Source organism: Lepidochelys kempii, chromosome 4 (assembly GCF_965140285.1).
Source record: "Lepidochelys kempii isolate rLepKem1 chromosome 4, rLepKem1.hap1, whole genome shotgun sequence".
Taxonomy (NCBI): Eukaryota; Metazoa; Chordata; order Testudines; family Cheloniidae; genus Lepidochelys; species Lepidochelys kempii.
This window is the reverse complement of record NC_136383.1, coordinates 117,776,149-117,802,861: the sequence shown is the minus strand read 5'-3', so window position 1 is coordinate 117,802,861 and position 26,713 is coordinate 117,776,149. Positions and strand designations below refer to the sequence as shown.

The 26,713-nt window shown below is 42.5% G+C and overlaps 2 protein-coding genes across 2 annotated transcripts; one reads left to right on the top strand and one right to left on the bottom strand.

Annotated features, from left to right (window-relative positions):
* The first annotated feature begins 4,067 nt into the window (after positions 1 to 4,067).
* GRPEL1 (GrpE like 1, mitochondrial) lies at positions 4,068 to 16,260 on the top strand. Its single transcript, XM_073342592.2, has 4 exons — positions 4,068 to 4,243; positions 7,667 to 7,829; positions 9,604 to 9,685; positions 14,954 to 16,260. Exons 1-4 carry the CDS (start codon positions 4,164 to 4,166, stop codon positions 15,298 to 15,300), a joined length of 672 nt encoding a protein of 223 aa, XP_073198693.1. The 5' UTR covers positions 4,068 to 4,163; the 3' UTR covers positions 15,301 to 16,260.
* A 710-nt stretch (positions 16,261 to 16,970) lies between these two features.
* On the bottom strand, positions 16,971 to 26,634 carry TADA2B (transcriptional adaptor 2B). Its single transcript, XM_073342591.2, has 2 exons — positions 26,315 to 26,634; positions 16,971 to 23,530 (listed from the first exon to the last, which is right to left on the bottom strand). Exons 1-2 carry the CDS (start codon positions 26,582 to 26,584, stop codon positions 22,538 to 22,540), a joined length of 1,263 nt encoding a protein of 420 aa, XP_073198692.1. The 5' UTR covers positions 26,585 to 26,634; the 3' UTR covers positions 16,971 to 22,537.
* Between the last annotated feature and the right edge of the window lie 79 nt (positions 26,635 to 26,713).

The window sequence follows — 26,713 nt, the reverse complement described above, 5'->3', positions numbered from 1 at the left end:
TACACTAAAGAAACCCCACTTCCACAAAACTACTGGCCAGTGCTAATAAAAATGCATCTGTTACACTCATTGTTCTTGGAACATAGGATTTGTCATATATCACAAGGCCATTTGTCTTGTAAGTTATATATGCTGCTTCCTGCAGCAGTCAAGAAGTGATGCTTCAAAGGAAGGCAACCACTACCCAAAAGAAACCTGTACTCAAGACCGTGTGACCTCTACAGCAAGCTTGACCTAAAAGTTGTGCACTAAAGTCACTAGCTTCTGAAGCATTCTGGTATGGCAGACTGGAAATGCTGCAGCAGCTTCAGATGAATTTTTAGGGGAGGTTCTTTTTACTGAATGTTATCAGAGCAGTATTTCTTGCATTTAATTGGAAAATAATTTCAGTTTACTGTACTTTTTTTTACTGCCCCGTAAGTTGTCAGTGTGCTTCAGATTTTGTATGGACAGTCCACAAATGAAGGAACGGAAGAAGTTGTCAGGCAGCAATAGTATGATACCTGGGGCTTTTAACATCAGTGAAGACATGGAAACTGGTTTGAGATAAACACATCAGCTTGATGTTTCTGCTAAAATTATTACAGTGAGATAATTATCAACCACGACATCACTTGAAACCTCATTGAAATTAACAAGGGCAGTTCACACTTAGAATATTTTTCAGGCTGCCCATAGACTCAGGCAAATACAGTATGTGTTTGTTCCAAAGATGATTTTTCAAACATGAACAGCATAATTGGGAAAGAAACTTTAATGTTCTTAAATAAAAGTGTAGACTCTAAATGACAATTGTGCATCTAGGGTGTATTCTGCAGTCAATTTCACAGCTATGGGATTGTACTTAACCCCTAACCAAATATGCAATGCTACACATGGGCCAGAGTAGGACAGTCATTCCTGACATGTTGGCAGCTGTTTCTCAGAAACATTAAGTTTCTCATATCTTATCTAGACTAGGCTTTACTTGCCTGTCCCTTGTTCTTGTATTTCAGAACAAAATAAAAGGGAGAGACTGACCAGCTTCCAATACAAATGTTCTAATTCTGATTACCCCACTAACGTTTGTCACTGTATTGTTATTTATGCAACCCAGACTTACACAATGTGGATCTTTATCCCATACTTTGTAAGGGTGGTACATTTATACCACAGCAGTCCCAATCAGGGGTCAGGAGAACAAAGAGTCCCTGCCTCAGAGAGGTCCCAGTGTAAATATATGATAAACTAAAATAGACAGACAAGGATTGGAGAGAGAGAGAAGTAAAGATGGATGTGTTTGCATAAGTTAGTAGTCTAAGTGATCAAACTAGTCTTAAGTGGCCACCATCCTAACCAATGCCAAGTCTTGCTCCAACCAGATAAGGTCTGGTCTTCAGTGCTCATCTCTGTATCTATTCAGTGCTCATCTCTGTATCTATACATTCAAGCTAAGCAATATCTTTCCGAAGGCTAGGTAACCCAAATGAGGTACAACAGCACCAGTAAAAAGGGCATACCCTACCTAGATACAATGTCACCACAGCATATTAGGCTAGGTCTATATTTATGGTAGCCTGTAGAGTACAAAACTACACACCCACTTAGCACTAATATATGTAGCAGCATAGACAGTGAGGTGGGTAAAGATACGCTAGAACCTTAGGGTATGTACGCTCCTCAGCTCTGTACACACGCAAGCAGAACCTTCCACAACTACACTGCTATTTTTAACATGTAGAATCCCACTGCCTGAACCTTTCCCTGCCTCAGAGAAAGGTGTCGGCCATGGGGAAAGGCTCCTACAGTTCCCTGCTGCCAAAGCCTTTCACTGCAGCATGTAGCTATGCTACTCTATGCACCACGGCTAGCGTAGACAAGGCCTCAGTCAGTCTGTCCCATCCTGCGCTTGAATGCGTGCAACTACCCTACTTGGCTTTTTAAGCTGGTGCGACCGTGGGGACAGAGAACTCCACAGGAGCTCCCAGCACAACAGACAGGGGCGCCATTTAGGGGGGCAGGGGAACTCTTAACTGCAACAGCTTGAGTGTGATATGTGAGGAGTTCAGAAGTTGGAAGCAGCACAGCATTTGGGGCAGGGAGTTTGTTTAAAAACAGAGGCAGGATAATTAAGATAACAAAAGGCTCATCATTCAAGTAAAATAAGGATCCTTAGATGACCCTGAAAGCATTACCAGGCATTCCAGTTAAAAGATAGGAAACAAAGGGGTAGTCTACACTGGCAAGGTTAACATGGCTTGTGTTGTCATGGCTCTAAAAAAACACCTTCAATGTTGATAAATGCAAAGTAATGCACATGGCAAAATATAATCCCAACATACAAAATGATGGGGTCTAAATTAGCTGAACCCGTCAATAAAGAGATCTTGGAGTCATTATGGATAGTTCTCTGAAAACAGCTGCTCAATGTGCAGTGGCAATCAAAAAAGCTAAGATAATATTGGGAATCATTAGGAAAGGGATAGATAATAAGAGAAAAATATCATATTGCCACTATATAAATCTGCCAACATATTGAATAGTGCAGATTTGGTCCCCCATCTCAAAAAAAGATATATTGGATTTAGAAAAGGTACAGAGAAGGGTAACCAAAATGATTAGGGGTATAGAACACCTTCTGTATGAGGAGAGATTAAAAAGACTGAGACTTTTCAGCTTGGAAAAGAGATGACAAAGGGGGGGGAGGATATGATGAAGATCTATAAAATCATGAATGGTGTGGAAAAATTGAATAAGGAAATGTTATTTACTTGTTCACAAAACACAAGAACTAGGGGTCACCCAATGAAATGAATAGGCAGCAGATTTAAAACAAACAAAATCAGAAAGTATTTCTTCACAGTCAACCTGGGGATGTTGTGAAGGCCAAAACTATAACAGGGTTCTAATACGAACCAGATAAATTCATGGAGGATAGGTCCAGCAATAGCTATTAGCCAGGTTGGGCAGGGATCCAACACCATGTTCTGCATGTCCCTTGCCACTGTTTGCCAGAAGCTAGGAGTGGGCAACAGCGCAACTTCATGATTGCCTGTTCTGCTCATTCCCTCTGAAGCACCTGGCATTGGCCACCATTGGAAGACAGGATACTGGGCTAGATGGAGCATTGGTGTTACCCAATATGGACATTCTGATGTTATATAAAACCCACTCCCAGAGTGGCGCTAGAACCGAGGAGTCCTGACAGAGTCTCTCTCTCTGCACAGAGTTAGTTACAAAGTAAGAATCCACATGAACATTTTAACCTAACCAGTATCCCTTAATGACAGGTTTCAGAGAAGCAGCCGTGTTAGTCTGTATCCACAAAAAGAACAGGAGGACTTGTGGCACTTTAGAGACTAACAAATTTATTAGAGCATAAGCTTTCGTGAGCTACAGGAATGCATCCGATGAAGTGAGCTCTAGCTCACAAAAGCTTATGCTCAAATAAATGTGTTAGACTCTAAGGTGCCTCTGAAGCACCTCCTCCTGTTCTTTTTGCAGTATCCCTTAAGTGTCTTGTCACAAGATGTCAGCACATGTTGCTATTAGAACTGAGCGGTTCTAATATTTATTTAATTTGCTTTCTTTTATAAAGGCATTAGATACAGGGCTCCTGTCAGCTCATTGCTAAGTTGTCTGCCAATAAACTTACAGTTTTAAAGTGCCTAAGTAGCCACAGGAACCACAGTTAAAGTTGCCCCCCAATCTGAAAGGACGCCCCTGACCACAGGCAGCCCTGGATGAGGCCGAGCACGGGGAAGGGGGCAAGGCAGTGGCTTCGGCCAGGGCAGCAGGGGGCCCAGGCCCTGCCCCAGAGAGCCCTGCAGCGCCTGAACCCACCAGCGCTGGAAGACCTGGCGCGCGCAAGGCTGGCCTGGAATGTTCACTATCTCCCCGCCCCCCCCCCATTGGCCACGCCTAGCCCTCGGACCAGTAGCCTCACCCCCGAGCAAAGGCAAGGGAGCCGTCCGCGCCCTTTCAACTGCTTCTCGCTCAAGGTGCTATGAGCCCGGGAGGGGGGAGGCCTCGCCCCCATGGAGAGGCCGGCCCGGCTGATTGGCGCTTGGTCCCGTCACTCTCGGCCCCAGAGGGGTGCCGCTCCCGCTGATTGGGCCGTGGCTCGGCCGTGACCCTGGGCGTTCGGCGGAGAGCGAGCCGCCCGCACTCAGCGCGGAGAAGCCATGGCGGCGGCGGCGGCGGCTCGGTGCGTGCGGCTGCTGTTGAGACCGCGGCGCTACCCGCTGCTGAGCTGCCCGCTGCGGTAAGGGCGGCGCGGGCCCTCCCCTCTCCCCCCCACCCCTAGGGGGCCGCGGAGGCGGCTGGGGCCTTGCAGCGCCTGAGGCCGGCCCCTGCGGCCCGGGCCCGGGGCGGAATGAGCCCTGCGGCCCGGCCCGGTCCGGCCCCGTGAGCGCGCAGACCCTGCGCTGGCTGCGGCCCAGCTCCCTGCAGGCCGACACCGCCCCTTCCCCAAACTGCCGCTGGGCCTCGCCTGTGGCGGCGGGTAGGAGGGTGACCCGCTGGCCCACCTTCGTGCCGCGGGCGGCTTCCCCGGTCCCGCTCGGGGAGCCCACCGCCTGTTGGCCGGCCTCCATGCCCGGGTCTCCGCCGAGCTCACCCGGGTTAGCCAAGCTTAGCTGCTGTCCGGGGCCTGTGTTTTATAGTCAAGGCCCTAGGGAAGCCCCGCCCACCGCAGGGTCTCTGCCCTCTGTCACCACCTGCCCCTCGCCGGGGCTCTTACCATGCCCGAGGAGGCTCCAGAGTGCCCCAGCTGGGGCATGAACGTGGGTGACTGTCTCTCCTGGCCCAAGTGGGGGAGTCAAGATTCCTGCACCTTGCCCCGCACACCCACCCTGGAGAGCAGCAGAAAAAGGGGCAAAGGCAGGGCCCTACAGAGATTGGGAGTCACTCATTGACTCAAGGGGAGACAAGGTTGGCAGTTTGCTTCAGGGGATGGAGTTGTGCAGCTCTGTGTGGCATTTCTCCTTGCCATCAAGAGAAAAATGTCCTTGCTGTGTCTCATCCTTCTCTCTCCCCCCCCCCCCCCCCCCCCCCCCCCCGCAGAGCAGGAGAGAGGGTTCAAGCTTGACCTGCTTGTTGTGAGGGAGGCAGCCCATGTGAGGGAATCAGTGGCTCACTGATGAGAAGCAACACACAGGGAGCTGCACAAAACTCTGTAGCTCTGGTGGCTGCACTTTTCATTCGCACCATAGAGGCTGCAAGATTGTGTGTAATAAGATGCCTGATCTCCAACTCAGCGGCATTTTAAATGCTGCAATAGAAATCCTAGCCGTTGCCAAATTTTATGTGCGTTGTGTAACAGCAGGGAGAAATCCCCTGTGAAAGCAAATTAACAGTAGCCAAAATTCAGTCTGCTGCTACACTGTCCTGTCATGTCATTACTGCATGTCATGTTTCATAGCTCATGCAGTTTGGATGCATTTCTGTTGAAGGATTTAATGATCAGGTAGACAAGGCAAGTGGGTGGGAGCTAGTAGTTACTGTCATTCAGCAATAGGTGTCTTGGATAAAGGTGCTTTATTTCTTAAGAGATCACAGGTTGGAGTGAAGAGACTCTTGGGCAACTTTCAAACTCATTCAAGTTAATCAGCTGAAGCCATATTTATTAAGGCAGCTAAATAAATATGGCAGTGCCTACCTGTGTGTAGGCTTATAGGTTTTAAGTTGTTGATTTTGATGCATAGTAAGAGGGAGGTGTTCTAAGCATATGGTACTTTGTGAAGAAAGGCCTAGAGTCACTTGTAGGAGCAGAGGCAAAGATACGTGAGGGAAAGAGGATTGTCCTCATTTGCTATCTTATTTCTGAACTTGCCACCCCAACACATGCGCCTCTCGTTCATGGAAAAATGGGCACAAAATCATCCTAAAGCAGCGATTCTCAAACTGGGAGGTGGGGGCCAGTGGCACATAAAATGTATTCAAGGGGGAGGGGCATGACAAGCTTTTAGGACCAAAAAAACTTACTATGCACATTTTACCCACAGCAATGAATAGCTAGCAAAGCTCAGATGGCACTGTGCATTTTGATGGATTTCTGTTAAGCTTGCATAGCATTATGCCAAGTTGTTAATCCATTTGCTACGACATGGTGTGCAGCGTCGACCACAATCGCAGTTTTGCTTTTATTACAATGGATTGTTGGCTCATTTGTGCAATTAATGGAATTGCTCTGCTCCAAAAAACAGGCATACCTATCATGCTAGTAACAGTGTGATGTCTGTAAGCAACATTTTACTTAAATGGCTCTGTTCGAATCAAGTAATGTAAATTTTCAGTATAAATGCCTTACTGTTTTTAATATTTAGTGAGAGTTGCATGTTGATTTCTTTTTATCGGTATATGTACTTGTATGGTGGGGTGGGAGGGTGTAAACTGCTATAGACACAAAGAAGGGGAGCACGGTTAAATAAGTTTGATAACTACTGTCCTAAAGAATAGATATTTTAAATTAAATGAATCACTAAGAAATGTCAGATACATATGATTACGCAAACACCTCATTTTTACTTCATGTTTTAACCCATTTCTGCTGATGCCAAAGAATCAGTTGTGTAATAATTAGAATTCTTCTGCTGATTCTGAGTTACTCACAATACTTGAATTTTTGGATTAGCTATTTACAAATGAGGTGGCAGTTGTTTTCTGGATTTTTCACCAGCAGGTAGTTATTCCAGTTCCTTTGTTTTAGAGGAGGTTTAGTGACTGAAGCGTTGAAAATGATTGCATCATGAGACTTCAGCCTTAAATGTAAATTAATCAGGACATTAGGTAACTAAATTGTTGTGGATTTGTTTCCTAATTATATACCCAATGAAAAGGAAGTGGCCTTCATTTTTTCCTCAACCATCTTTCCCTAGTAAACTTAAGAAATCTTTATTTGAAATAATTAAAATGTGCTTGCCTGTATTGCCTGCTAGTGGTGGCTGTCTTGTTGCAGAATGACACCTGCAACTGTACAGGAGCACCTGAATCCAGCTAATCAATAAGAGTTCCATCATGCTTGAACACTAGAGAACAATAAATTGGTGTGACTAAAGACTCGAGGCTTCAGCACACCTTTCAGGACAGATTTGATTCTAACCGGTGTTCCTAAATGTGTTGTCAGATAAGTTTTTATTGAAAACATGTCAGGCCTCATAATTGCAGAAAATTTGGGGCAAAAAAGCTAGTGAGCAGTCACCTCTCTTTAAACGGGGAAGGCAAATACTACCTCCATTATGGCAAGGGTGTAACTTCAAGCTTTCTGTGCATGCTTCCAAGATATTTTCCCCCCAAGATAGTTTAAATAGGAGCCGGGGTGCAGGTAGATGGAACAGTGATTAGACCAACTTGTAGGGTTTTTCTAATTTTGGGCTGTCAAGACTGCAGAGATTATTGTGGACACCATTCCATATCACATTGGATACTGAGTTACAGTTAGCAAGGAACTATAGAGTAAGGCCACGGTCTTGCAAATCTTATGCACTGTGGGACAACTCACAGTTAAGCATGTGCACATGGGTTGCAGGACTGTAGCCTTCATTTCTTTACAAATCATTTTTCTGGCTTTAGGATGGAGGTTTCTTTTGTATGAGATCAAGGCAAATCAGGTATTCAGTATGTTCAAAACCCGCTAATCTTTCCTAGGATGAGCAGCTGACTAATGCTCTGACTGTGTTTGCTTTAGGACTTCTCCACGGTTGCTTTGCATAGCAACACAACAGAAAAGCACTGGACAGAACTTGGAAGATTACCAGAGCCAGAATGAACCGAAGGCTGAAGCAAGCTCTGCTGAGAAGATATTCATTGAAGAAAAAGCCAAATTGGAAGAGCAACTAAAAGAAATGACTGTAAGGGTCTTTTGGTCAGCCAGCATGCACACATTCTAGGAAAAGTGTGACGTTCCAGGTGCACTGTACACAAGCTGGATAAGACTATGTAGCAGTTATTTCATGAATTAAATATTATAGATTTGAATAATCCTAAGTGGACGCTTCCTTTTAAGTTTAGTTCATTAGTAGTACATAGTCGTTTTGCTGTGAACAGACTGCTAATATGCTCTCTGGCCTTGGTTTTCAATCTAGAAAAATGTGGGTGATAATACTCATCACTGAGGCCTGGGAACATAAGCTTCATGTTTACTCACATATTTTCTCCTTAGCCTCTCTTTCTCTTCTAGTAATCCTGGAAGAGTTAGCCTTTTTATCCGGTATAGAACTAAATCTGAGTTTAGTGGTTATATTGATAACAATAGCAGTGGCATGAGCAAGGCATAACATATGAATACGCTCTGCAGAATTCCCCAAATTCTGCCAACCCACTTTTTCCCCAGCCTGCAAAGGCAAAACCTACTGTTTTGCTTCTTGGCATCTCTCTCTAGCAGGCACTTCCAGTGGTGCCAAACTGCATAATGTCTTTGACCCAACTGAGACCAAATTAATTTGTGCTTATAAGTCCTAAGACCTGAAGCCCTTTCCTTTATTTTCAGCCTTCTGGGCCTGCGTGCTCATTCTTTCTTCCTGGAAGTGCGCTCAAAGGCTTATCTTTCTCACCAACAGAAGTTGGTTCAATAAAAGATATTACCTCACCCACCTTGTCTCTCCCTTAGTTAAGAACCATGAGCAGACAGGTTTTGGAAGGTAAGGCTGAGCAAACTTGTGGCCCCTGCAATCTGAAGATGTTGGCTACTATGATGAAAGAACTAGTATATGGTGACTCCGGCATGTGATAAATTTGCATTCATGGGCTAAATTGTGGTGTTCCTTCCTCAGCTGGTAGAGAGCAGAGGTGCCAGGAAGGAGAGGTACAGAAGTGTCCTATTCCCTTGTAGTGTGGGGTTCAGAATGTTTAATGGGTGAGCATAGGAGGTCTGGGAGGATGTGGGGACAGTTCAGCAACCAGTAGCTAAGTAAGACTATTTTGCTCTGCTGATAACAAATGGATTGACGCAAAAATAAAAAGACAACACCATGCCATGGTTGTGGCATAATGAGTCAGTGCAGAGGTATCCCATGTGATGTACTAAGTCTGGTCTAGAATGTACAAGGGATTAGGAGAGGCAAACTTTTTGACATTCCAGTACTTCACAGCTCTAGTTAAGAATAAAAAAAACACCCCACATTGAGGCCCAGATCCACAAAGGTATTTAGGTTCCTAACTTCCATTGATTTTGACGGACGTTAGGAGCCTAAATACCTTGTTGGATCTGGGCCGGAGAGCCTGGAAGCACATCTTTTCCTCCTATGCCATCCCCTTGTATCTCCTCCTTACCCCAAGTCACCTAAAAAAAACAAAATAAAAACCACTTGTGGGCAAGAGGGTGAACACAGAAGTACTGATTCTCTCTCTCCCTTGTTTTTCCACCTTCAAAATGAGGCTAATACATGCCTACATCACAAGGACATGAGGATTAGTCTTTGTACACTCATTTGAAGTGCTAGGTACAAATATTGTTTAGAATTTAGATGCAACTTTTAATAACATAATAAACCACAGAGTCTAGCTTGTTAAACTGCTGCTTTGTAATGAAATTAATAGAACAAGAGCTTTGGTTTGAATTATTGGCATGCAATATACGGGCTGTAATGGGATCTTTTCTGCAATATGCTTTATCTTCTTCCTCAGGACAAGTACAAGCGAGCCCTGGCAGATACAGAAAACTTAAGGCAAAGAAGCCAGAAATTGGTAGAAGAGGCAAAGTTGTATGGTGGGTGGAGACTTTACTTGTGTGCACATGTTGTATTGTAAGGTGATGAAACACTAACTTGAAAAACGAAGCTTGCAAGTTCAGAGCAGACACTGCCACTCACCCACAACTCCCACCATTTGGAACTCCCAGATATATTGGCATGTCCTTGTTATAACGTGTTGCTGAGAGCCTGAAATGTTACTGTCCTGATTTAAATTTAAAGTGATTTGAGATGCTTCAGTGTCATTACGATTTCAGTGGAGGGGTGTAAAACTGTGTGAGTTTTAGAAGCATTAGATTTAGATGTACCTTGATACCTCAAAAAACTCTGGATTGCTTGGTGTCTGCAAAATTTTCCAGAAACTTGTAAGTAAATATGAGCCATAATGGCCCTTGTACACTGACATGATGTATAATCTTCTTGAGTGGATCATCATTTGTTCGATTTATTACATGTGGCAATATTATACCAGTTTCACAAGGAAAGTATTTATTATACTGCATTGACGTGTTACTGCTTTTACTAGGAAAGTTTTTTAGCTGTTTAATACCTAGGGGCAACATAGTCCACATTTGAATTTAACTGCTTGTGAGCTTTCATTGTAGAAAGTGAGGGAGCCAAACCCAATCCATATAGGCTGGTGAAGTCTCACGGCAAATTGTAGCCTGAATTCTCTTCCTTTTCCCAGATCTGCTCTTCCCTCCCCCCCCATTCAACCTTAAATTTGAGTGCAAGAGATCTGAAACCAGAAGTATTCAACTACTTGCTTTCTTAATACTTTTTTGAAAGCCTTTTGAAATTTAAATAGATTTTTGTCGTAAGTCTGAATGCCAAAACGCATGAATGCTTAACGTTAACTTAAGTAAAAGCTAGATTTTTCAGAGGGCTGAGCACATGCCACTACCACCAACTTCAAGGAAATGCTAATTATGCTCAAGTGTCATGTTTGACAGTCTGACTAAAGCATATTTTAATAGCTCTTTTTATTCTCTGAAAACAAATGTGCAAAATAGAAATGGTATTGTTTTGGAAATATTGCAGGAGCAAAAGAGAGCACTCTGGCCCAGATCCACAAAGGGTCTTAGGCCTGGTCTACACTTAAAGCTTATAGTGACATAATTATGTTGGTCGGGGTATGGAAAAAACTGTTGTTTCTTGCCAGAACTGTGGCAGTACCCACCTAACTCCATACATACTGGCTATGGGATGCTTACCTTATAACCTTTAGCACAGTGGTTAGGGAACTCACCTTGGATGTGGTAGACCCTGGTTATTTTCCCCCTCTGCCTGAAGAGGAGAGAGGATTTGAACAGGCATTTCCCACTTCTCAGGAGAGTACCTAACCACTGGACTGTAGTGGGAGTCTTACTTTATCTGGCCACTGCAAATACACAAAATCGACTGGCTTCAAGATGAGAGATTGAGACCCCTACGTCAGAATATCCCATAGTCCTGTAACCAGGGCATTGACTTGTGAGGTAGGAAACCCATGTTCAAATCTCTTGCCCTCAGGCAGAGTTGAACTGAGATCTCCTGCTTACCAGGTAAATGCTTTATCCACTGAGCTAAAGGTCCCTCTGCCACCAGTACCTGCCCCCAACAATTTTGTGTTGAGTAAGGCAGGCTTAGCACATGCCCACCAGATTGGGCCCCATGGGCAAGATAGCCATTGCCCTACCTATCTTCACCTGGATTGAAGATTGCATTAGGGCTTAGGCATGAGGTAAGCATCTGGGCTGTTGCCTGAGGCAGCAGGGTGCGGACCCAGAGGTAGAAACTTAGGCATTTTGGAGACACTTACAGAGTAAATTTACGTGTTGAGTTTAGACACCTACAGAGTTAGGAGGCAGCCAAGCAGAGGTTTTGTGGATTTCGATGGTACCTAAATCTGGGTTTTAGGCTCCTTTGTGGATCTGGGCTTATATACTATGAATCCATAACCATTTCATCTTCTTTCCTGACCTGCAGTTGATAAAGTGTAGCAATATGAATGGTTACATGTTAACATTAGTTTAACTCCACAGTTAAAGCTTAAAAACAGGATAGCTAATTAACTAAAGATTAAAAAGAAGCAGACTTCAGTTCAACAACATTCTGGACTCTTGTACAATTTTGATGAACATTTGAATACTTTAATTTGAAATTCACTCCTCACAAGCATTCATGCTAGTATGGTGCCTAACACAGTGGGGTTCTGATCCATGATTGGGGCCCCTTGATGCTACAGCAGTACAAAAGACTCAAATAAACCTTGAGTGAAAGCAAAATTTCAGATTGTATGCATGACTGTAAAATTGTCCATTCGCACTTGGCTAATTATTTCATTGAGGGAACAGAAGCTCTATGCTGAGATTTATTCAGATATCACAAAAGCGCAAAGTGCAACTACTTGTAAACTGCAGTCTTACTAGAAGAAGCTTGTCAATTTCAAATCTGAGACCTCCTTGGATATCTTGTAAGCAGCAGAAGGGCAAAGCAAATGAGAGAAATGCAGTCTAGATGAAATTACTGTAAGGGGGGCACACAAGTGGTTGAAAGACTGTACTTGAAAGGTAGTTATCCATGGTTTGCTATCAAACTGGGATGGCATATCCAGTGGGGTCCCACAGGAGTTAGTCCGGGGTCTGGTATTACTCAATAGTTTTCATTAATGACTTGATAATGGAGTGGAGTGTGTGGTTACAAAACTTGTGGATGACACCAAGTTGGGAGGGGTTCCAAGCATTTTAGAGGACAGGATTAGAATTCAAAGTGACACTGACAAATTGGAGAATTGGTCTGAGTTTAATAAAATAAATTTCAATAAAGATAAGTGCAAAGTACTACACTTAGGAAAGAAAAATCAAACGCACAACTACAAAATAGGAAACAACTGGGTAGATGGGAATTATACTGGATCACAAACTGAATATGAGTCAACAATGTGATGCAGTCATGAAAGGCTAATATTCTGGGATGTATTAACAGGAGTGTTGTATGTAAAACGCGGGAGATAGTTGTCCCACTCTACTTTGCACTGGTGAAGCCTCAGCTGGAGTATTGTCTCCAATTCTGGGCATCACACTTTAGGAAAGATGTGGATAAATTGGAGAGAGTCCCAAGGAGAGCAACAAAAGTGAAAAAAGATTTAGGAAACCGAACCTATGAGGAAAAGTTAAAAAATGTGGGCATGTTTAGTCTTGAGAAAAGAACACTGAGGGCGGACTTGATATCAGTCTCCAAATACGTTAAAGGCTGTTATGAAGAGGATGGTGATAAATTGTTCTCCATATCCACTTCAGATAGGACAAGAATAGCCTTAATTTTCGGCAAGGGAAGATTTAGGTTAGATATAGGAAACATTCTCTAACTCAGAGTAGAGTTAAGCTCCGGAATAAGCTTTCAAGGGAGATTGTGAATGGAGGTTTTTAAGAACCAATTGGACAAACACCTTTAAGGGATTGTCTAGGTTTAGTTGGTCCTGCCTCAGTGCAGGCTGGACTTGATGGCTTCTTGAGGTCCCTTTTAGCCCTACATGTCTATGATTCTATGAAAGTTAACAAGTTTTCACTGTGCTCTGGTCCTTAAACCATTTGTATACTCTGTGGTTTGGCCATTTTATCCCAAAAAATTAATTTGGGGCTTTCAGTGTTTAAGGTAGCTATACTTGAAGTTTTGGTTAGTTGTTAGGTTTAAAATCGTTTGCTTAGCATTTGACAATCCCATATCCATTATCAGTGTCTAAAGACACCCGTATCGAACTATGCAGATATTAAAGTGACTGCATGGCCTTGCTGGTAAAGTCTGCATTGTTTTGCAAAGGTTCTAGGCCTGCATAGAGGAAGGAATCAACTGGACTTGGAATCGACTTGGAAAGTTCCCCTGAGCAGTCAGGGTCCCTATAGAGCTCTTGCATGGATACTGTTAGCTCAGCACCCTACTTCAGTTTTAGCTGATGTACATAACTTTGTCTCTTGTTAGTACCCAAAAAAAGCTTTGGTGAAGGAGGGAATATCTAAATGCATTAAGTGGCAGCCACATAGGCCAGTCTCACCCGGTTCTCTTCAAGAACTTATTCACACCTAATCCTGGTGTCCTGGCTACATCAATTCCCCTGGTTATAAGCTAGGCTTTAGTACTCTCAACTTGATTTTGTCCATAATGCAGCATCTCATTGGCTCACCTTTATGTGAAAGTACATCACTCCTCCTGAAAAATCTCCCCCACTTCCCTTGACCACTTTTCTGGAGATGGCCCTACAGCTGGCAAGATGAAGTTAAGAACTGATCACGATAATAGCTAGCCAGCAAGGAGCTTCTGGGGACACAGCCATTGTGCTGTAGCTCTTGGAGTTATTGCATTAAAAAGTGGGGTGAACTGGAAGAGCTTTATGGGCCTTAGCTAAAAAATCCCCTGTGGAAACTAGCCAGTGGAGTTTTGGGCAGAAGGTGTGGCTTCAGAACCCACCTCTTTAAATGGCACATGGGGGAAAGAGGGAGGAGTTTTGCTGAATGAGATCTTCAACTCTGTTCCGGTTCAGGTCAGTTAGGCTACTGGTTGAGCAAGGGCCTGCTTCCTCTCCCTTTTTTCCCATTCAGTGCTATTAAGAGCAGCTTTAACAGCTCAAGTGAAGATGCAGATGTGGGACAACAATGTGAGAGATTGGACAAAACGGGTGACACCAGAAAAATCCCAGGATGGGAGAGGGGAAAAAAGTAAATTACTTAACTTGAGGGTGGCGATTGTGTTTGTCTCTTGGCTAATTTAATAATAATTGGACTACTTGCTGAGGGAGTCAGATACTTTCCCTACTCCAGAATCAAACAGTCCACTTCTGTATTCTGTATTTTTATATTATTATTATTATTATTATTGGGTTGGTATCCTCCAGGAACTCAGAAATATAACTCCCTTGATAAGATGTGTTCGAAAAAAAGAGCATAAATTAAATTGATTTAGCATCAGTTTGAAATCTAGTCATAATTTTAAGTGAGTCAAGTAGTTTTATTTACTACACCTGCCCATTAGTCCACCTGTGACTTTTTGGTTTTATAATTGCATTTTTCTGTTTTAAAAACTCTCTCTCCCACTGCTGTATGACAAAATCTACACAAACAAGGGATGTGGACGCTGCACAAACTGCATAAATGCACAAACTAAAAGGGTGTGTGTGAGGGATAGTAACTTTCCCCCATCTCAGATAATTGTAACAATACTAGGTTTTTTAAATGTAAATTTAACTATATCCCCTTAAGAAGAATTAATCTGATTTTGTTTTTGACTTATGGCTGTCCATCTCGTTATAGGGATTCAGAGCTTCTGCAAGGACTTATTAGAAGTTGCTGACGTTTTGGAAAAAGCAACTGAGAGTGTTCCAAAAGAGGAACTCAAGGATGAAAACCCTCATCTGAAGAACCTGTATGATGGTCTTGTCATGACAGAAGTACAGATTCAAAAAGTATTCAAGAAGCATGGCCTGCTCAAACTGAATCCTGTTGGAGCCAAGTTTGATCCCTATGAACATGAAGCTTTGTTCCATGCTCCCATGGAAGGGAAGGAGCCTGGTTCTATTGCATTAGTATCCAAGGTCGGCTATAAGCTGCATGGGCGTACGTTGAGGCCTGCCTTGGTGGGAGTTGTGAAAGAAGTTTAGTGGCCCAATTCATAAGAATTAAAAATGCCATACAACTATTAGATGGCTGACTAGTTTTCCTCTTCCAATGTGCTTTTTTTCCCATTTCCACAGAGTGTCTAGGAGGCTTAAATTAATCCGTGAAACTGAAGCAAATGCTGAAATTTCATTTCTTAATGGACCGTAAATAATCTGATGGACCTCAGTTTACAATTTTTTGTATTGTATTTTGCACTTAAGAAGCAGAGCTGACGAGCCATAAAATGTTATCCAAAATACAGATGGTTTAATCTGTAATAATCCTGGCTACTGAAGGTATGTTAAGTTGAAAGAAACAAAATATATCTACAGGAAACTGCATGGTAACAGCTTGATCACTGTTTAGAATGAAGAACCCTTTGACTTTGTGTGTCCTATTGTGTTGCATTTCCTAATATCGCAGTAGTGTCTGTGAAGCAATTCATGTAATTAGCTGTCTGCAAATGCCCACACAAGCTTTCACAGAGCAGACACACTTATGAGCTGCTTGCCCGCTTGGTGGATTGCTGTTTCTATGACATGTCCATTTCCTGGAATAGGGCCTTTCTTTGAACAGCAAAAGTTTCAACGCCTTTATGATTCCAGATCTGGGTTTGAGGTTGTAAATAAAATACAGGGTGGGGGAGGGGATTGGCTTCATTGCTTTTATTCATATGCTTCAAAATCTCTTCTCAAGGAAACCATTTAATATTCGTATGGCATTGAAATAGCTATAGGAAAAAAAAACCTGTCCAATCTCTGGATTTTTGAAATACAATCACTTTGCTATGCAAATTTTATTTGCAACTATATTAAAGGTCACAATAGTAACCACCAGAAAAGTTAAGTATATAAAAGTGGTTTTGGCATCTGTTACCGTTTTATAATTCATGTAGATGTATAAATACCTGATGAGTTAAAAGTAACTGGATCAAACAATATAAATTAACTCTACTTCATTTACATTCCTTAATAAGACACTTTCCTGTTTGTTGGTTTATATTTTAGCCTTGACTACACTAGCTGGGAAGCAGCATCACCTTATGAACAGAGTAATGGTTATGCTGGGCATTTACTTTAATCCTGTTCCTATGTTAACCTCAGACAGGAGTGGCTAGAGCCAGGCCTACCTCTCTTCCCCCTGTTGTAAAACATCCTCCCTCTACTTCATCACATCCCACCCATTGGACATGGAGGGTGTGATTTTCACATGCACTCAACATGGGCCTAACTGTTGCCACTGGAGTCTTGAGTAAAACCCTCAGTGACTTCAGTGGGAGCAGTTAAGCTAAAGCGGAGCACTCTTAAATTCCACCCCCAAATTTTGGGTTTTGATTTGTGGTAGAGGAGTGTGTTACCTTAAACCTGGGAGTCAGCCATGAGGAATTCTTATCTATAGTTACTGGGTGCCTGTATACGTGTATTCTCTGAACCCACTCTGTGTAGCAGTGGGAGGAGGGGGAGAGTGACTGGTTTTTAAAACTCCTGACACGCCCCTAGTGGATTATGTGACCGCACCATGCCAGCTGATTTGTAATAGCAGAAGGGCTAGTTTGTTCCCTTTAAACTGGTCTCGGTTCAGGCAAAAAAATGTGGATATAACGTAGGACTGCAGCAACTTATTTAGTTTCTAATCTGGCAAATTAGAAAGCAAAACAAACACTTCTTTGATTTTTTTTTTTTAGAGGGAGGGAGTCTTCCATCTCTCTCTCAATATATAGATCTATATATAGTGAAAGATTTTATCACTGTTGTCTTAGCCAACAGCTGCTGATTTCATACTAACTGCTCACTGAATAAATCATCAGGTATTTGTACATTAGCCCATGGTGTCGTCATCCTCAAAGTAACAGCTGTGTTAGTCTGTATTCGCAAAAAGAAAAGGAGTACATATGCTCAAATAAATTGGTTAGTCTCTAAGGTGCCACAAGTACTCCTTTTCTTTTCATCCTCAAAGTTATTCTACAACTTAATAAATAACATTGTGGAGAATACAATGATAGCAAAACCCAAATCTGGCTGCATTAATTTAAACCATGCTGGTGCCATAAGTTTTGTAACACCTGAATAAGAAAGCAATTAGCAAAGTACTTTGTGCTCTGATATACTTTGTATCAATGCATAGCTGTAGCTGTCACCCTACTGGTTTTGTGACTTTTACAGCAGCGGTTGAAGGGGAAAGGGAAGAAAAAGTGGTAGGGCTTTGTTGCACCCACAAAATAGGTTCTGCCCATGTCTGTGAGAAATCTCTCATTTTGCTAACAGTAGGTGATCACAATTAGACTCCTTCAGCACACATGGTCATGACTGTTGCTCCTTTAGGGTTTGAGTGCCTTAGTTGTGTGTCTCTGAGGTCTGAGAGGTGTTTTGATGCTGGTTACAGTCTCTTGCTTTTGTTAAGCAACTGTTTGGACATATCACATTAGCACTAACAAGGGTGATTGCTGCAGTATGGATTGTTTTGGATTAACTGATCTGGACTGAAGAGCACTATATTTGTAACATCAGAATTGTCCTCTGAGATATCAAGGGGGCAGAGTAAAAGTGACACATCTAGAGGCAGCTTTTTACTGCTTTCCACCTGATTACGGAGCAGTGGCTTACTTGGGCAATGTTACTCTAGTTACAAATATAGCAGCTTAATATACAGTTTTTGGTTAAACAAGTTTGCTGTTGAAAGAGCTGAAAATTTCTTCTGTTCAAAAGGGGGAGAGAGCAATTAGTATGACACTAATTGTTTCAGTTGCTTTTCCCACTTGGGAACAGGCTAGACCTTGCTAACAAAAAGAACAAGGTGAACTGATTCATACAGTGTGCATATAGCCCACCTAAAGGGCTCAAAACAGTGAGAGACCTATGCACAAATCCATAAGCAGGAAACTGGATTTGTTTTAATTGAGGCAGTATTGACCACTTTTAGGGGGTCTGTGTCCATTGTCTTTCCCATGTGAGAGAGTGTGCACCAGTGACTGAGTGACCAGCTGTATACCAAGAACCAGAGCATGCAGGAGGGGCTGGAGGAATAGGCTCACCTACAACCTCTTTCCCTTCCTCTCCACAATCTAACATTAAAGAAAAGGGCAGGGGAAAAGAGTAAGATGAGTAGCGGGAAGTACAGCAGGTGAGCTTGAGGAAGGAGACAGGAGAAGCAGCCCACAGTCATCAGACCAGTAGCAGAAAGCTGACAGTGGCTCTTTTTGTGGCACCAGCACTGAGTGCTCAGTCCATGGCATAAGACAGAAAAAGGTACTTCAATAGTGTACTCCTGTATGATTACTGCAGTTTCACACTAGCCCTCTCCTGCGTAAGAGGAGTTATTTGCTAGCTTTAACTTTTTGGAGTGATGCAGTTAAAAGCTACTACAACCTGCTTTTGTTTCTCCAGCTTTTTTCCTCTTCCCCCTCCCACCTGCCTTTCTGTAAAATACAGGCTCCATCACTAACCGTAATGAAAAAGACTTTATTAATGTAAAAACAACTGTTATAGATATACAATGGGAAGAAATCTGTTAAGATGGGTATGGGCACAATGACCCCATTAGTTAGATTTTACATGATCGCAGCACACGCTGTTGTAGGTATAGCACAGCTACACCAGAGCACGCTTCAAATGAATGCATTGTTTGGTTTTATTTAAAAAAAAACCTACTGAACTGAATACACTTAACAGGCAGCTGCTATCTTCCTTCTTTGCAGTATTATGTTACCATAGTTTAAGAGTAATTAGGGTACATGCAAAAGCATCTTGCAAGAACTTTATTAAAAAGAGATTGAGTGGCACACAGTACTGCTACACCAGCCCTACAGAAGAAAAATGGTAAAGTGCTTCAGTTTAACTGAGGCCCAAGCCGTTCCTGCACCCTGATTCATGCAACTCCCCTAGAACCATTCTAGCACCTTGAACAGCTACAGAATACTCAGGAGGGTTTTCCTAATGCCAGCATACTCGTCCAAGTCCTCCAGCAGCAAGAAGTGCTAAAGTCAAAGTTGATTAGTACACGTTTGTAAAGGGAAGGTGAATGTTTCATTGTTACAAAGAAAGCTGGTTGGGTAAGGCCTCAGTGGAACTTGGTTGATCACAGTAGATGTATAGTGTTATGCTAATGTATCCTAGCCCTACCTAAAGTAGAGTGTGTCACGGTGCTTGTAGCACAGGGTCCGTACTCTAAACACAAGCTTGACTGTCACAGTTTAAACTCATTTAAACTCTTAGCAGTACAGCTTATCTGTTCTATTTGAGGCATCCACGGAGTCAAAAATAGCATGTATGTTTAAAAACAGTTCCTCATGAATTAGCAACATGCAAGTTAGGATTAATCCAGCACAAAGGATATATATGTATATACACTGATATGGTTTGGAGAGCTATTATGAAATATTACTCAGTCACCCTCCGTCCCAGAAAAGCAGTACAGTTTCAGTCAGTTACTGGATTAGGATAACTGCATGGCACAAGTAAAGAAAACTCATAACAAAAGGCAGGCTTAGGCTAAGAAATCAATTCCATCTGAAAACACTGAACAGTATCCTCTAGTACAAGTCATCTTTAAATAAAAGGATAGCTGACAATGAGAAGCTCTTTCCAACAGATTAGCATTCAAAGGTAATAAACACTCTTGCATCATTGAATCTGCTTCCAGGATTGAAATAAGTATTGATATCCATGGTTTTCATACATTAAAAATACTTTATTTTACATTCATTCAGATCTTCAATAAGTTATATCTAGCACCAAAGTAACATTTTTGGACGGGCTGAGGAATTCAGAAACTACAAAGTGTAAATGCAGCAGAACTGATTTATGCAATATTTAGCTGAATCTTATGAGTGCCTAGAAGTCTGATTCTTTTAGTTATCCAGCAGATGGGCTTCAGAATATTGCTTCAATTAAACCCACTAAGAGTTGTGCCAGAGCACCTTAGAAGTATAAAAGTGATGTAGATTTAACAACTACTAAATGAAAAAATTATTTATGCAGCTGAGGTTCCAGAATACTGAATGTATGGTGATAGTATGGCACCCAGATAACAGGGTTTACAAACTGAAAAGAAGAACCAACCACCTAATCCAGTACCATGCTTGAAAACAGACAGCTTGAGAACATCTTCCCCCTTTCCATGTAAGTAGAGCATGGAAACTTATCACAATTTGTAGTATCTGAACTTGTGCATGCACAAAAGGATACACATGACAGGTGGAGGTGGTTCTCATAGCTGTTGAGCACATTTCAGTCACTTATACTGCAAACAACAAAAAGTGGGACTGACAGTTTTGTTTTAAGTATTTTACAACAAGCCATTTACAGTTATGACAAAGCATTACACAGCTGGGGACATAGTCCTTGCCTTTCTGAAGAGACTTAAAATACCACAAGCTCAAAAGAAAAAGGCACCATAGATTCCCTTGGAAATGCTGGGTTTTTTACTAATACTCTTTTCTTATTAGGACTCACTTAACACTGTTTTGGTAATGCTGCATACATTGACAATTAAGAACACGCAGAATTCCATGTGTAGAATTCGCTCTGCAGCTTGAAAGAATATTACACAGTTTGGTGATTACTTCTCTGTCCACTGCATGAAATATCAAAACAAGTGTTAAGACATTCTGAATGCACAATTTTTTTCTCCTAGTTGTCTTAATAAATCTTCAAGTCCCAATTTTCAGAGTGCCTGCATTCCAAACGCATCAAGTTATCTTACTGTTAAAGACCTTTCCAAATAGGGAAGCTCAAAGGAAGGGAAGCCAGCAAGAACACAGGAAACAAGGAATTAAACATAAAACCCAGAAAACCCTTACATAGCACATAGTTCCCTGGATTTTGCAAGAATGTCAGCTATAACCTATTCCCCCCCCCCCGCCCCCCCCCAATTTGCTACATTCAGGTAAGGTACTTGTAACAATAAATATTCTGCTTTAGTTCTTCAGATTCCTTCCCTGCTTTAATTAAAAATCTGATACATAGGATCAACGTTTTATTGATCAGATACTTCTTTTGTATACTCGAGTTAGGGAGAGAAACTGGTGCTTGTTGCAAGCACCAAACTCTGACTGTAGACCTTTTAAAAGCAAAAGAACCACCCACACCTTTCCCCCCAAAGCTACCTATGAGGTTGGTATGTCACATTTTAAGTGAAATATCACATGATTTGTACTGAAGTAGACCAAGAAGCAAATTAAGATTTTTTGCTGCCATTTGCAATAAATTTGTCTCAATGTATTTTAAGCAAAATATGTGCAACAGGCAACATGTAATGGTTTGATTTCGTTTCATATTTTTAATGAGCAAGGAACTTTAGCTGCAAGTCTGAAGTAGCTCCCATGTTTTTACAACATCAGGGGTTTGTACCTCAGTATTAGATGAAAATGTACAGACAACTGACCAGATTCAGAAGAACATTACACTTCCCTGGACCAGTTAAGTCCCCTGTGCCCAGAATAGGGGCAGGGAACTTTGTTGCTACTGAATTATCTGTCTACCACAGGAGTTTCCTAAAGGGTCTATGCCAGCACAGATCCTGGAGTAATCTGCCTAAGAAGCAATTCAGTGTGAAAATAAGTCTAAGAATCTGCTCCATGAGGGACGTGACTGGAAGCAACTTATCCACCATATTCCATGTCCTTGTCCCATTCTATTAACTCACCTCCTCTTGCATTTTCTGTATGTGCTCACATCACTCTACCATAATACAGGTCCTTGTTACTGAGTGAAGAGTGCTGGAAGCTAAGCTCTATTCACAAAAATGCTCACTTCAAGTGTTCTGTACTTCAAAGCTCAGGATTTTTGTAAGTTTCATTTGGCTACCAGCACCATGAAGAGAGAGTGATACAAGGCAATCTCCCACCCCAAAACAAGCAAGTGTTGCACTAATAACCCTTTTGTCCAACAGCAGAGAGTATAACAACTAGCCTTGGGCTACTGGATTTGAATAAATCAAAGTAAGAACATATCCATTCCAATAATGTTCCAAAAAAGATGAAATCTGATCCACCTCATCTGCAATGAATATTTAGCGGCAAATCCTTTATCTTAAAGTACTTAACTTTAAGATCACACAAGAAGTTACAGTTTGGTATTTTCCATGATCCAATGTAAGAGTGTCCTTTTGGACAGAGGATTGTAAATATTCATGTTTTACAGGAAAAATCCTATCTTTGGGGAGGGAGCGAAAGTAACAGAGTCATTTGGCCCATGATGAGCCATTTATTCACATTGACTCAGCTTTCAAATCAGATAAGTTTCATGAAGCATCCCTAGATATCCAACCACTTTCTGTTAGGAAGTTTAAAATCCTTTTCTTTAGTACCTTGTCCAAATAACTGGGAAGGCGACTTTTTGAGGGAATACCTTGTCTTTTTTGGAGATGGTCTTTAATAATTATAGTTTTCACGGTCACATAACGTGCCGGACTCAGATTTAGAGAGCTACAGAGCACCTTTTCTCTGTCTGATAAGAGTTCAAAGCCAGGCAGATTCTCAATTGCAGCAAATTCCCCATCCTTACCATCTTCCTTTCCTCTCTTGGAACTGGCTATATTTTTATTCTCCTTCCTCTTCTCCCGTTTATGTCTAGCTGCCTCATATTCTGCCGACTCTTCCATTTTGGTGATTCCATTTCGACGGTACCGCTGCAGTTCTCGAATCTTTGCTCGAAGTATCCTCTCCTTGTGCATGTTCTCAAAGAAGTCTTCAAACTCCTTACAAGACATGAATTGATAGAGAGGCCTCAGTTTTAGCCTCAACTCCTTTTCTTCTTTTGTGATCTTCCGTTTTGGAGCTTTTTCCTTGTCCTTTTTATCCTTCCCAAGAAAGGCAGGTACCAGATTATAATCTCGTGCAATGTTTTTCCGCCGTTGCCTCTCCTTAAGTTTTCTTACATACATATCAACATGAGCTCTTTTTAATTCTATTTCCACATCATCATCATCATAGTTCACTGAAAGGCCACTGATGAGAGTCTCAGCATCTTGGTCATACTCAATCTCATAGTCATCTCGAAGTGGCATATACCCCAACTGCTGCTGTTCTGCCACTGATATGTCCAAAGGAGGGAGAGGTGTGGTCAGGCTAGGAGAAAGTGGGCCACCACTGGGACAAGTGTGATCTGTTACTCTGTTAGGGATAGTGTCAGGGATGCAGGCTTTTCCAAGGTTGCCATGGATATACATGCTTACATAGTGTTCCATCACTTCCTGGGGAGTTCGGGATGCTCCAACATGAGCAGCCATATCCTCCTAGGAGGAGAAAGTTAAGGAAATTAGTGATGGCTTGACTTATTAGCTCAGTTCTAAAAATACACCCAATTATTAGGGATAACCTCTCATGTTTTCCCCACACATCAACCTGAAATATGTTTTTCTAGCACTATTTAGGTCAACCACTCTAGTGTGCGTTCACTCTCTCTTCTTCGAGTCCAGTATAAAGTTCACCCCACCTATAATATTCCACCAAGACGTTTCCTCAATCTAGCTAGATTTCTAGAAGGTATACAGATGCCAATAGCACCTCGGTGACTAAGCTCTAAAACAGATGCTACTAATAGTATTCCATGAAGCTGACACTATGAGTATTACCCAGCAAGCTACATCAATTTCTCAGTGAATCCCTAGACACCACCAGGATCTACATGAGCACCCTCTGGAAGTGACATCCTCAGGGCCACTACCAAATATAGGCCTCCCATGTCTCAATATCAAGTGCACCTTGACAGTATTGTAGTGTCCCTGAAATCTAGCAAAAGGTAGAGTAATTCCACTGGTTGAATTTTATGTCAAAATTCTCTGGGGAACAAAAGTTAATACATTTCTTTGCAGAATATAAGAGAGGATCAAACAATCCTATTTATTCAACAGCTTGCTTGGCACACCGTGTAGGAAAAATAAGTGGCAATCATTCAACTCATAAAAGTTGTTTCCGTGACTCAGGTCCTCCCTCCCAACAGAGTTTCATGCCCTCTTCACTCCAACATTTTACAGAAGGGGAACAAGATTACAACTCGAGACATTTAAACAAATGAGAGGCTTAAGTCTAGTACACTAGTCATGCGTGCATGTGGTTGTTCTTAATGCAGCTAAAATGTAGTTAAAACTGATCCCTCCATATCTAATTTTGCTCATTTGGAAGTGGAAGTTCAATATTTGGATCATATCTCCCCTCCCCCACCCCCCTTTTTTTTTTTTTTTTTTTTAAAACAGTACACAGGTGAGAAAGACTAGTTCTTGCAGGTCTCTACAAGAGTAGTTTGTTAGGTAACAAAAAGCCACAGCCATCATAATAAGTAGTGTATTTAATAAGTATTTAATAAGCTTAGGTTTTTATTAAGCAGTAAGAATTTCAAAAAGAAAAAAAAAAGACTTGCCCTCATATTTATGAAAAAAAAATGGGATGCGGAGTAGGGCACTAAACAGTACGAGCTTGGAAGAGTTGAGGTATCTTGCTGTCTTTCTGAAGAAAAGTCTTTTTCAGACAATCATCACTATAAATGGTGATTGAGTCAGCTTCCTATGTTGTAGTAAAACAAAGAAAATTTTGTTAGTGTAGATTAAAAAGGATGTGTGTGTGTGACCTGACAGTTGTGACATACTGGAGTGAAAAACTCACACAATGAAGACAGGTGTGATGAGAATAGGGAACAAAAGAGTAAACAGAGTCAAATCTGCAATGAAACAGGGATGGGAGGTTGTGTAAAAAGGGAAATCTTTGCTGTTCCTGTTTAGATGACAGATTCTGTTGTAAGTCTTTGGGGAAGCACTTCCTTTACTAGAATCCCCAATGCACATACTAAATTATTATGCAATCTGTGGGGTTCTTTGGTTTTTCCTCTTCATACACACACACACACAAAAAGCTAAGGACTATGAAACAGGTACAGAAAAAAAAAAGAGCAGACTGTCAGACATAAAACTTGATTGATCCTTTCTGAAAGCCATGTTGCTGACGGCTCAATGTTAGATTAAAAACAAAAACAAAGCCCCATGGTTTCACAAAAAAGCTTTTATTAAAAAAGTATTCTTAATTTAGCTATTTAATAGAGCCTTTGACTTTAGACACTCAACTGCAGTGTTTGTATCTCAAATACTGTACACAATGTCACAAGGCACAAGAATATTTCAAAAATGATGTTATTCATACCCTGTATACTATCCTAAAATAAACAATGTTTGTGTCAACATGATTAACAATTAATGCTAACTTTGAAAGTGTCATAACATTTCAATGTTATATTCTTGAGAAAAAGGAAGAAGTTGACACCTCCATTTATTGTTTTGGCTTCTGCAGATTCAGTAAGACAGCTCAGCATCACTTTGTTCAGGTTTTCTTCACAGCTGTAATAACCAGAAATTGAACATTCCTCACCAGACACTCCCTTAAGTAGAAACCTTAACTTAAGGTTAACTTAACCAAGACTGTGTTTCGTGACCAGAAAGTTGCTGTATGGGCCATCACTAGCCAGAGACTCAATTTAACACCAATGCATGAGACCCAGAAAGCGACTGGCTATATACACCACACACAGAAGCGAAGCTTGTCTAGCAGCAGCATAAACAGTACCAGCAAGTCTGATAGCGTGGGAAATGTTGAGGTTTTAGTGATCGCAGGTATAATGAGCAACAACAGAACAGAGTCCGAATTTTAAAGACTTGTGAATTTTACCCAGACCATGGAGCGTGGCTAAGCGGAAGGGAGCAGTTGGGGGGGCTGGCTGGCTGTCAGCACCTGGATGCCGTACAGCCGACACACGCCGTACAGGAGGTGAATGGGCAAAAGGCGGGGGGGGGGGGCACGGCTGGATCAGCCCCCTGGGGAGCAGTAGGTCCGCAATGCGGAGCGGGGGACGATAGAAACGGCATATCACAGCCAGAGGAGCCCCACTGAGGAGGGTCCCAGGCCCAGACGCATGGTTAACCCCCCTGACACACCGACCGGCTCCCTGACAAGCCCACGGCCTGACAGGCCAGCCGGGGAGAGGGGCTCTGAGCTCCACGGCCCCCTGCGCTGCCCGGCAGCCGCTCGCTTACCCAGTTGCCGAAGCCGAACTGCTCGATCGCGTCCAGCAGCAGCTGCTCCTCCCGGCTGCTCCAGCCGCCCTCGGCCTCGGCCCCCCAGAGGGTGAAGCGGCCGCCGTCCACCAGCTGGTAGCCGTGCCATCGGCGGTGCGGCCCGATCTCGGCGCCTGCCGAAAAGCAGTCTGGGCAGAGCTCGATGTCGGCACACTCGGTGCAACGGAAACGGAGCGAGCTCACCTCAGCTAGACAGTACACGCAGTACTTCTTCCCCAGTTCCGCCATCTTACCCCGCCCGCCGCGCCGCACTGCGCACGCGCGGCACCGCCCACACCCAGGGACGACCAATGGCAGCGCGCCCAAGGGGCGGGGATCCGTAGTGGGAACCCAATAGAGCCAAACAATCTGACACGC